Here is a 12,878-nt window from a genome sequence, read left to right as displayed (position 1 = left end):
AGGATATGGACTCAGTAAGGCACTCCTTGTGAATGTTTCAGAGTATCCATACACACATCTCAGAGTATCCATACACACATCTCAGAGTATCCATACACACATCTCAGAGTATCCATACACACATCTCAGAGTATCCACACACACATCTCAGAGTATCCATACACACATCACAGAGTATCCATACACATATTTCAACTTTTCAATATATGACTCTGCCATACACTACTAAGATAAAAGTGACATATGACAAAGTCTTACACTGGGCAGTGGAGTCGTAATACATTTCGGTACACACACAAGCACACTTCTACACCGTAGAGCATCAACACACACACATTTTTACACATCAGTGCAGCCACACACACATTCATACACCTCAGAGCATCAACAAATACAGACACACCCACACACACACACACATACATACATGTGTACACCTCAGTGCACCCCACACACACACACATACATATATGTGTACAGCTCAGTACACTCCGATCCCCCACACACATGTGTACACCTCAGTGCACCCCACACACACACACACACACACATATGTGTACAGCTCAGTACACTCCGATCCCCCACACACATGTGTACACCTCAGTGCACCCCACACACACACACATATGTGTACAGCTCAGTACACTCCGATCCCCCACACACATGTGTACACCTCAGTGCACCCCACACACACACACACACATATGTGTACAGCTCAGTACACTCCGATCCCCCACACACATGTGTACACCTCAGTGCACCCCACCCACACACACACACATATGTGTACAGCTCAGTACACTCCGATCCCCCACACACATGTGTACCCCTCAGTGCACCCACACACACTTGGTGGGCTGAGACTTCGGCACGGGCAGACAGCGGCCGAGTTTCTCACAGCCAGGAGGTGCCCAGTTCTGGAATAAAAAACGTCAAATTTAAGTTAAGTTTGGTTTTAGTAAGAGTTTCACAGCACTTGCAAAACAATAAGGTCATGCAAGTGCTGAAGATTAGAGGTGTTACAAGAAAGTAATAAACACAAAAAAGAAGCAGGAGAGATCAGGACGATAGATATTTGGTAGGAAAAAAGGAGCAAACCACACCAGAGCACCCGCCAACCACCCACAGGCAAATTTAAACTTACAGCTCAACATATAAGTACAGAGAAGCACATCGACACCGTAATGGTCATTTAGTGCTGGGAAAAAGTAAGACAGACAGACAGACAGACAGACAGACAGACAGACAGACAGACAGACAGACAGACAGACAGACAGACAGAAAGAACAGGGGGAAAGTAAAGAAGTAGGACCTACCGATGGCTTCGTTTGTTCCAGTAAAGAGAAGCACATCGACGCAATAATGGTCATTTTGTGCTGGAAAAAGGATAGACAGACACACAGAAACAACAGAGGGGGAAGCACCTACACACAGACATCATCACAACTAACTTACTACACACTGACATCATCACATCTTACTACACACAGACATCATCACATCTAACTTACTACACACCGACATCATCACATCTAACTTACTACACACAGACATCACTTTCACCAGCTCTTTTCCAACTGAACACATCATCTCTTCCAACACACTGACATCACTTCACTTTTCTTGAGACTGGTGTCATTTCCTACAACACACTGACATCAGTTCCAACTACACATTAACATCATCACTCTCTACTACACACTGGTGTCAGTTCCAACTACACACTGACTGATATCACCCCCCCCCCCCCCCCCCCCCGGGGCAGAGCCGCTGACTGTAGTGTTTTTAGGCCATTCCCAAAGGGGAGATATTTCTCGTTCAAGCACAGTAGAATTGTAAATGGGTTGATTCATCATGTCACGCCCATAACTGTGCCTGATCTGCAACAGGGAACTGCTGCTTTTTCTCTCCTAATCCTTGTTGTTAGCTATCCGGTAGCATCTGAGCGTTAACTCTTCTGCATGATACCATTCGGTTCTTAATCCTTACTATTATCATTTTCCTCTACTTCTTTTGTATGTTTGTCACTCTCTTGTGACCTGCTATTTCCGGGGTGCCTTGATGGTCGAAGCAGACTTTGTGCTGTTGAAGCTAGAGAGGTGAGCAGAGTAAGTCTGATTCCCTGTAAGGACTTCTCTGTTGACACCCACCCCTTGGCGCTCATATGACCTTATGCAGTTGCGAGTGCCGTAAAACCCTCTACTATAAAAAAAAAATATGACTGACATTACCTCTTCCAACAACACACTGACGTCACTGGCGATTACACACGGACATAATGTCTCACTACACAGTGACATACCATGACAGCCGGGTCACACCAGTTGAGCTGTGGGTCTCCGGGCTTCAGAGTGGCCAGGTGTTCCTTCACAGCTTTCAAGATGGCGGGCATCTGTTGTTTGTAGATCAGGGAACTTGGCCTGTGCCAGGAAGACACGCACACACACAACCCGTTTAACACAAGGGGAGGAAATATATTTGTTGTAAGAGTTTTACTGCACTTGCAATACAATAAGGTCATATAAGTAGTGCCAAAGATTAGAGGTGTTGCAAAAGAGTAACAAACACAAAAAGCAAGGAAGGGAGATAAGGATGATTGATGTTTTTGAAAGGAAAGAAGAAGCAAACCACACCAGAGCACCCGCCAACCACCCACGCATGCTAACATGCTGGGCGTAGTGGGGGGGGGGGGGGCGGTCGGAGGGAAGGGGCAGGGGAGAGGCTGGGAGGGAGATAGGGGAGAGGTGGGAGGGGGAGAGGAGAGGCTGGGAGGGGGAGAGGGGAAGGGTGGGATGGGGAGAGGGTAGGGGTAGGGTGGAAGGGTGAAACAACACATGTGCCATTTAACACAAGGGGAGGAAACTTATACGGAAGGCATACTAACAAAATGAGTTGCTTCTCAGATTTTAGCCCTACAGACAAGTCAAACGTATAGATTGAGCCCTTTCCTCACATAAAAAAAAAAGAACAATATTTCTTTTAATAAATAATAATAGTAATAATAAATAGCATTTGTATAGCGCATATCCCCGCTCAACAGCAGGCTCTATGCGCTTTACACTATAATTATTACCCCAGCAGACCATAGAACACTCCGAAACATTCTCAGCTTCCCGGGAAGCACACAGTGCAAGCAGCTGATTAAGCGCTCAAACACTAACAAACTGACAAGATCTTCCGTTGTCTATAGCCAGGTACCCATTCCCACCTGGGTGAAGTGAGGAAAATTCGTGTAAAGTGCCTTTCCCAAGGACACAACGTAGGGCCCCTGATGGGATTCGAACCCACAACCTTTCAGTTGCGAGTCCGAGAGCCTAACCCCTAGGCCACTTACGCCACGCTTTTCCTCTTTCACGCTTTCTCCTGCTACAACTCCCCCCCCCCCCCCCAAACAAACTAACAAACCCCAATGTCTTTTCCTGTTCTTTCAGTCAAGATGGTAAGACTAGCCACTTTTTTCTTCAAACAGGGAAAATGAGTTCTATTTTCCGTTCCAGAGATAAACTCACTTAGCTGGGTGCAATTATGAGTACTGTTCACTGGACAAAGAAAGGATTTCTTTACTGGAAGAATAAATAATTTTTTTTTAACTGGATAAAGAAATAAGTTCTTTACTGGATAAAGAAATGATCTCTTTAGTAATAAATGAGTTTTTAACTAGATAAAGAAATTATTTCTTTTTGGATAAAGAAATAAGCTCTATACTGGGTAAAGAAATAAGTTCTTTACTGGATAAAGAAATGAGTTCTTTACAGTACTTAACAGGATAAAGAAATAAGTTTTCTTTACAGGAAGAAGAAAATTAAATGTATTTTCTTTACTGGATAAAGACAGGAAAAATACATTGTACTTACGGGATCACATATTTCTCTTGAGGATCAGAGCCAAGGTCAAAGAGGAGTGGGCTGGCCGTCTGGTTTGTCTGTTTGTGCGTCGTCACTCCTTTGATGTCCTGACCTGGGCAAAAGTCTGTGCCCTGAGAAATAATGTTAATGATAATGTTAATAATAAGAATGATAATAATAATAATAATAACAGTAATAATAATAATAATAATAATAATAATAATAGTAATAGTAATAATGATGATGATAATAACAATTATAGTAATAATAATAATAATATTAATAATTATAAGAAGAATAATAATGCAGAGACTAGACAGAACATTGGGTTGTGAAATAAGTACAGGTGAATTAACATTTATTTACAAGCAACTTAACCAAACCCGTGCGCAATAACAATAAAACATTAATTAAACATTACAATAATAGTAATAATATTAATGACAATAATAAAAGTAGAAATGTATTATTATCATTATAACAACAATAATTAAGGCCACTTAAATAGCACCCACTTCCTAATAGAGCTGGGTTCTGTTCACCAAATCTGAGAGTGGCGATTCACGATTCAGTCTTCTTCAATGAATCGCGAGTACGCGGGCGCTCGTGGAACACTAGGTCTCGGGCTCGTAGTATACGTGAAAGGGAACTGTATCATATCAACGCCACTTCGCGAGTCCCACTCTTGTTGTCCCGCCATCTTCTCCGTCCCCCACCCTTCGTTGCGCTGCTATACTGACCTCAATTAGAGACCCACATAAATTCACCCCCCCCCCCCCCACATGATTAGCTAAACTAAAACAAAGGCTCCTTAAAATTCCTTCTGTCTATTGGTTGGAACCCGTTCATTTTGTTTTCATAGGGGGGTTGAACTATGCCATCTTTTGTAAAATAAGCGGAGCCATACTGAGTGTTCCGTTCCGTTCTTGCGCTTGTGACTCGACTCGTGACCCAGCAGTAGGTTACAAACAAGCCACAAGGTGGTGACAGCGACAGGGGAGTGAATCGGGAATCGGAAGGCAATGCTGTTCCGCGTTCGGCTGAAGTGAATCGCAAAACGCGTTCCGCAGGGAAAAGTGGCTATTCAGTTCCATTCTCGTGCTCGTGACCCAACTCGTGCCTCACAACATTTAAATTGTTTCATGCCAACTGGCTCATTCAACGTCCAACAACAGCGGCAAACAAGATGATCTGTGGCTGTAATAGATTGACTTTGATTGTCTATTACAAGCACACGGCTCATTGAAGACGTGGAGGCAGCAATCAAGGGTACACCAGAACTGAACTTTATTCAGAAGTAATACAACAGACAAAAGGCTAAAGGGGACACAATCATGATAATCAATAGGTAACTACTTAGAAGATTTATGTCCCTCTATTCAGCATAATTATTACAGAGTTTGATCGTTACTTTATTAATTAAAGTGGCCATCACTCACGTGCTGAAATTCCGTCCAACTATTGGTCCAGGTCCAGAGATGTGCCTTGTACTGACCGACGCGGGCGGCCATTAACAGATCCCCGCGGTACAGGAAGATGGGTCTGGGGAGTAGAAGAACGTATGTTAGTGTTTGAGCGCCAGCAAAATGGAAGCTTGCATTGTACACTTCCCAGTAAGTTGAGATCGTTTCTGAATGCCATCAGTTATAGTATTAGTAGACGGTTTTACGGTGCTCGCAACTGCATAAGGTCATATGAGCGCCAGAAGATTAGAGGTGTTACAACAGAGTAACAAACATAAAAAAGAAGGAGGGGAGATAAGGACAATAGATGTTTGATAGGAAAGAAGAAGCAAACCACACCAGAGCACCCGCCAACCATCCACAGAATGCTATCAGATCTGCTGGGGTAATGATGTAGATTGTAAGGCGCATATAGCTTGCTGTGGAGTGGACATTTGGGCTATACAAAGATGGGTCTTGGGAGTAGAAGAAAGTAGTACAGACATAACATTTGTCGGGATGTGACCTCAAGAAAGTGTTATGGAAATAACATGTCTTATGATGTGACCTCAAAAACACATTAAAGACAAAACATTTAATTAGATATGACCTCAAAATACATCACAGAACACATTTCATTGGATATGACCTCAAAATACATTAAAGACAAAGTGACCTCAAGAAAGCCTTTCAATGACATAACATTTCATTTGCTGAAACCTCAAAAACACATAACAGACAAAACATTTAATTGGATATGACCTCAAGAATACATTACAGACAGACAGACAGACAGACAGACAGACAGACAGACAGACAGACAGACAGACAGACAGACAGACAGACACACACAGAAAGACAGACAGAAGGACGGAGAAAAAGATGACGACCTGTCCGTGATATTGTTGCTCAACAAAGCTGGCCGTAGACTGATGCCGTCAATGGTTCTGTCGCTCGGGGCGGGAATGTTGGCAAAGTCGAGCAGCGTGGAGAACAGATCCATCAAGTTCCCAGTCTGCCGGGACACCTGAAAGGGGGAACAAAGAATTGCCGAATTGAACAGGCCTGTCCTCGTCGTTTTATGCAAGAAAAATTCTGAAATTAGGCAACCTGAGACCAAAAATGTGAAATTATCCAAGTTTAGTTTTAGTTTTAGTAGAGGTTTTACGGAGCTCGCAACTGCATAAGGTCATATGAGCGCCAGAAAATTAGAGGAGTTACAAGAGAGTAACAAACATAAAAAAGAAGAAGAGGAGATAAGGACGATATATGTTTGATAGGAAAGAAGAAGCAAACCACACCAGAGCACGCGCCAACCACCCACTGAAATTATGTGATTCTGTCAATTTTAACAAAGAATGATAAAGGAAAATAATCAAAAAATGATCAGATTTTGCTAAATTATGCCGGGTGCATAAAACCACGGGGACAGACAGGCTTATTTCTAGTTTTAGTACAAGTATTGTGACACTTGCAACACAATTAGGTCATATGTGTCGCCACGCGACACGGTGGAATCAGGCACTCATCAATTTTTGGGCATGTAAGAGTTATTGGTATCATCTTAACAGCTTGTTCATTTTTCTTGCTTTCGACAAAAAAAAGTATCCATCTATTTTTAATTGAATAGATAATTACATTTTTGTACCTTTAATCAACGTTTTTCAGTAAAATTCACTAAGAAATTAGTTTGTAAATGGATGTAAAATGGATGGTTGAATCAAAATACATGTACAATAATTCAATAAAAATTGCCTCACAAGCAGAAAATTGCCGGTTCCTTCGATTTTATTCTTTTGACAAGCGCCTGATTTCACCATGATGCCTCACATATAAGATATAAGTAACAAACATTAGAGGTGTTACTAGACAGTAATATACAAAAAAAAAAAGGAGGAGAGGTAATGATGACGGACGCTTGATAGGAAAGAAGAACCAAACTACACCAGACCACCTGCCAACTAAGCAGCTCTTGCTGAGGACATCAAGAAAAATAATTTCAAAATCTTTAGCAACACAATAAACTACAATCTATCACGCAATATAGCGAACAGATTCCTGGGTCCCAAATCTTTTTGCTTGTCATGAATATTCTTTATATTTAAAACTCGTACATTATGAAAAGATATCTGCACCCCAAAGATCTCATTATGCCAACTACGCACTTGTATAGGTTTGAAGCTCCTAACAAAATTGCAAGGTTATTTAACTCTTTAAATCCCATCGAACGCATGGAGCGTTCGGCGATAATAACCCTGTTCCCCATCGGATGTTGGGAGCTTCCAGTACTAGTGACAACTGTTTCGTTTTATTTAGTACTACTTTTGGCTTGTTTTTGGAACTATTCCCAAACCAAGTTTTTTTTAGTAATGACGAAGCCTTTGTTTCTGCTATTTAGAAGTTGGATGCAAGCTTTCGGGGGTATAATGAGACAAATTATAGTAGTGCACTAGGTTTAGGTGACTGATGAAAAAAACAACTCAGGGAAACGGTAGAAAAAACTCAGGGCTTAAAGAGTTAATAATAATAATAATAAATAGCATTTGTATAGCGCATATCAACGCTCAACATGCGCTTTACACTATATTATACCCCAGCAGACCATAGAACACTCCGAAACATTCTCAGCTTCCCGGGAAGCATACAGTGCAAGCAGCTGATTAAGCGCTCAAACACTAACAAACTGACAAGATCTTTCGCTGTCTATAGGCGGGTACCCATTCCCACCTGGGTGAAGTGAGGAAAATTCATGTAAGGTGCCTTTCGCAAGGACACAACGTCGGGCCCCTGACGGGATTCGAACCTACGACCTTACAGTTGCGAGTCCGAGAGCCTAACCACTATGCCACCGACGCCACAAGAGGCAGGACCTATGAATTTAACTGTCTAGCTCCGACAAGTCTCTACTAGCGGCTCGTGGTCAGAACTGCTGTGCCGGTGAGCCACTGGCAGCCAGCCGCTTGCGCACATTCCTTTACAATGGCTTCAACGTTACATGACTTTTCGGCAATTGCTGAAAATAGGTCTCCTTTAGCGGGAATTCTTTCATTATATAAAGAACTATCAGAATGGATTCATTTGATTTAATGACCAATCAAGTGACGGATATGTCACTTTTTTATTTCATACCAAAAGAGGTAAAACCCCCCCCCCCCCTCGTAACTGCATATATGAGTGTGCAGGACCCAAGTTGATTGTTTTCACGTTTGTTGGAGTATGGCTTGATTATACTTTATGCTTAATGGAAAATTTATTCTTTTAAAAGTAAAAACAGTAGAAAGTTATACCACAAAATCTTTTAACAATAAAAAAATAATAGGAGCACACGTTCTTTCAAAGCACCCCAAGCAAGTACAAACAGGCAACCCCTGACGTGTGTCATTTACCTGTCCCCCCTGGACCACACCTGGCCACCACGCCACCGCCGGTTCTCTCATGCCGCCCTCGAACGTCGTCTCCTTGCCACACAAGAACGGACCGTTACTGCCACCTGTCGGATAGACCACAGTTTGTTTGTTTGTTTGTTTGTGCGTAAGTTTGTTCGAGTAAAGAGAAGCACATCGACACAAGAATGGTCATTTTGTGCTTGGAAAAAAATAAGACAGACAGACAGACAGACACAACAGAGGGAAAGTAAAGAAGTAGCATCAACAAGTGGGACCCTCCAACCACCTACATAGACCACAGTTTGTTTGTTTGAGTATACAAGAAGCACATCGACTTAAGAATGGTCATTCAGTGCCGGGAAAAAGTAAGACAAACAGACAAACAGACAGACAGAAACAACAGAGGGAAAATAAAGAAGTTGGACCTACCAGTGGCACCCTCCAACCACTCACACAGACCACTGTAAAATATCAAGCCGATAAATATACCATCCAAACTGTCTACAACGTCCTCCCATTGTCGAGGAGGAAAGTGACCATCTGAGACAGGCGGCTGTCTTATACAGCGCAAAAAAATAATGTTCGAAAGTATGCAAGGGAGGAAATAGGAAGTGGCTGTTTTTTTTAAAAGGGTGATTGTTTTATACAGTTGGCCGTTAGAGTAGTCTTGACTTTAATAGTTTTGAGAAAATTTTCAAAAACAGCGTTACTTGCCTGAGCCGCCACTTTCAGCAAAAGTAAACATTTTTTTAGTTAGAGTTTTACGGCACTTGCAGCACAAAAAGGTCATAATATAAGTGCTGAAGATTGGAGGCGTTACAAACGAGTAACAACCACAAAAAAGAAGGAGGAGAGATCAGGATGATAGATGTTTGATAGGAAAGAAGGACCAAACCATACCAGAGTATCCGCCAACCACCCACAAAAGTAAACATGCTAAACAATTGGATAATTCAGAAAATGAAGTAATCTCCTCTGAAAAAAATTAATAAACGAAACAAAAAAAAACCCCAACCCCCCCCCCCCCAAAAAAATCCCAAAACCGTAGAAGGGCAGCAGACAGAGTCACCTTTCGCCTTGTCGTAGGTAGCGGCTCCATTGTCAGAAGAGAAGAACACAAAGGTGTTGTTGTCCACCTGAAGTTTCTCTAACAGCTGCAGGATACGGCCCACTCCCGAGTCCAGCTCTCTTACTGCGTCGCCGTAGCTGTGGATGTGGATGACGTGTGAAGATATAACTGAGTACATACACCCTAATACATGTGCACACACAAACACACACACACACACACACACACACACACACACACACACACTCACACACACACACACACAGGATACGTCCCACTCCCGAGTCCAGCTCTCTCACTGCATCGCCGTAGCTGTGGATGTGGATGACATGTGAAGATATAACTGAGTACACACATAGCCCACTTCGGAGTCCAGCTCTCTTACTGCATCGCCATAACAGTGAAAAATGGTGAAAATGGTATAGGTTTAATGTCCTTTTTTTTTTTTTTTAGTTGAGGTTTTACGGCGCTCGCAACTGCATAAGGTCATATGAGCGCCAGAAGATTAGAGGTGTTACAAGAGAGTAACAAACATAAAAAAGAAGAAGGGGAGATAAGGACGATAGATGTTCGATAGGAAAGAAGAAGCAAACCACACCAGAGCACCCGCCAACCACCCACGTTTAATGTCCCTATCGACAATATCAGGTTATTTAAGAGACAGGACCTCTAAGGTTAGGTCCGTCCCCGAAAGGACAGAGCCAAATGGGAAATTCGTGTAAAGTGCCCAGGTGGAACCAGGAGAAGAATCACAGAAATGGATGTACAGAAAAGTGGGAAGACGTGGAGTGATATCAAGCGACTAGCCCATGATAGGGAAAGGTGGAGAGTGTTTGTTTGTGGCCTATATCCTGACCCAGGGTGAGAAAGGCAATGATGATGATGATGATGATGATGATGATGATGCCCTTCCCAAGACCACAACGTCAGAATGAGCCGAGGACCATAAGTGTGGAAAAAGACCAAAGTCTGTATATGACAAAAACACACACACACACACATATACACATATACACACACACATACCACACAAAGCGGTCAGTTCATAACAGTGTACACACACACACATACACACACACACATATACGCACACACATACCACACAAAGCAGTCAGTACATAAAGGTACACACAAACACACATACAAACACACACACACACACTCTCTCACACACACACACAGACACACACACTCACACACATACACAAACACACACACACACACACTCACATACCCACAAAACAGGCCTTAACACATCAACAAAGTCCTCAACTTACAGACCACGACGTGAGGTACCGAGAAAATCAGGCGAGGCGTAGACGGGCCCGTGTGTGGCATCCACCGCCCAGTACAGGAAGAATGGTTGGCCTGCGGCAGCCTGCTTCTCAATAAAACTCGTCGCTTCCTGTGAAAAAATGGCAAAGCAAAGACTCTTCTTCGTAAATGAGTCGCAACGTGGTGGAATCTGGGTGGTAACCAAAATAATGAAACCGAAAATACCTGCATGCCTTTTTCTGCCCGTTTGGAAAATGTTATAGAATTTTTGTATTTTGGCTCAACACCTTTAACGTTCATTCAATAACACATTTATGTGTAAATTTTACTGAAAAAAATGTAGATTTAAGGTTTACTTGTGCAGTAACTGAATTTTTCCATTTCTAGATATTTTTATCAGCGAGCGGCCCACGTGGACTTCTTCAAGTACTTTAAGTGACAGATTTACTGCTGTTTAATTTGGCCCCCGACATTTGGAGGATATTAATAATAGTAATAATAATAATAATAATAATAATAGTAATAATAATAATATAAAAACAATAATAATAATAACACTAACAATAATAATAATAACACTAACAATAATAATACAAATATTAATAATCATAACAAAGTGATGCTGCGCAGTTCCATTTTCTAAAAAGTTCTCAAAGCGCATTTCATTCATAAAGGTGTCACAATTATAAATTTGATGATAACATTTCCAGGGGTCAGCTTTGCAAGGTCAAAAATGACTTGGTCTGTCACGGATGAAAAAGTACACTGTAAAGAGGTACAAAACGATTTAAAAAACGTTTTCTTACATTGATAAAGATCTGAGTGATGTTGGCCTCTCCCGTTTGTCTGTTGATGGGGAAATCTTCGTAATACCTGTCAATGAAAAACGATGGTTTATGATTTAGTAAGAGTTTTACAACACAATAAAGACAGATAAGTGCCAGAGATTAGAGGTGTTACAAGAGAGTAACAAACACAAAAAAAGAATGAGGATTGATAAGAATGACTGATGTTTAATAGGAAATAAAAACAGTAAAAAGATCTTTAGGTATATTTTCTAAAAAAAAACCAACACAATAAGTTTTTATAATCTCTGATCTCAAACAAAAATGGACATTTTTATCTTAGGAGTTTTAACAACTCCGACGACACAATTACAGATCACTTAGGCTTCTCACCTAGCCTGGGCTGAGAAGGATACAACATTAAAGCAAAAAGACCGAGATACTCGATAAAAATTTCCTCCCCATTCGGGAATCGAACTCAGGGTCTCCTGTAAACCGTGTACAGCCAAGCGCCTGAACCACTACACCACAGATGCCAGTCCAGCACTACTCAAATGAACATCAAAACGTTTCTCCATAATTGTGTGGCATTGTGGTGAAATCAGGTGCTCCTCAAAATAACTGAATCGAAGAAACCGACATTTTACGTTCATTTGGCAACTTTTATTTAATTTATGTCCATTTAAAAACACATTCATTCCTGTGTGGATTTTATGGAAAGACATTCCTACCTTCCAACCATGTCTGCGTCTTTGAACACGGGAATGTTGGGTGTGTTTTTGTTGTTGAACGGACCGAAGTGACAGTTGGTGGAGCCAAACCACTCGTCAAAACCGTGACGGAGCGGGTGGTAGCGAGGCTGTTGTCCCAGATGCCTGGACGGGAGAGGAAAATCATGGAATGGTGAAATTGTGACATGGTTACAAGATGAAATAGTTAAAAGGTCAAATGATGACACGGTTGAAATATATGAAGAAACCATCAGGACAGACAGTCACGCAATTTAATACATGAAAAAAGGAATCCGCATCAGAACTGTTCATTTTACAAACGATCCTCTGCAAGGCCCCCCCCCC

At 41.8% G+C, this 12,878-nt stretch overlaps 1 protein-coding gene across 1 annotated transcript in view; it reads right to left on the bottom strand.

Moving 5' to 3' along the window:
• Nucleotides 1–414: 414 nt before the first annotated feature.
• Nucleotides 415–12,878, bottom strand: part of LOC101852121 (N-acetylgalactosamine-6-sulfatase) — a 16,947-nt gene continuing 4,483 nt past the window's right edge. The window contains exons 5-14 of the mRNA XM_005107655.3: nt 12,534–12,677; nt 11,824–11,890; nt 11,020–11,147; nt 9,743–9,879; nt 8,674–8,777; nt 6,178–6,314; nt 5,285–5,387; nt 3,855–3,976; nt 2,303–2,420; nt 415–917 (exon numbers count right to left, since the gene is read on the bottom strand). Of these exons, the coding sequence (XP_005107712.1) occupies nt 831–917; nt 2,303–2,420; nt 3,855–3,976; nt 5,285–5,387; nt 6,178–6,314; nt 8,674–8,777; nt 9,743–9,879; nt 11,020–11,147; nt 11,824–11,890; nt 12,534–12,677 (1,147 nt within the window). The 3' untranslated portion in view covers nt 415–830. The remainder of the gene's footprint in view (nt 918–2,302; nt 2,421–3,854; nt 3,977–5,284; nt 5,388–6,177; nt 6,315–8,673; nt 8,778–9,742; nt 9,880–11,019; nt 11,148–11,823; nt 11,891–12,533; nt 12,678–12,878) is intronic.

Source organism: Aplysia californica, unplaced genomic scaffold (genome assembly GCF_000002075.1).
Source record: "Aplysia californica isolate F4 #8 unplaced genomic scaffold, AplCal3.0 scaffold00619, whole genome shotgun sequence".
Taxonomy (NCBI): domain Eukaryota; kingdom Metazoa; phylum Mollusca; class Gastropoda; order Aplysiida; family Aplysiidae; genus Aplysia; species Aplysia californica.
This window is presented reverse-complemented; position numbering and strand designations above follow the sequence as displayed.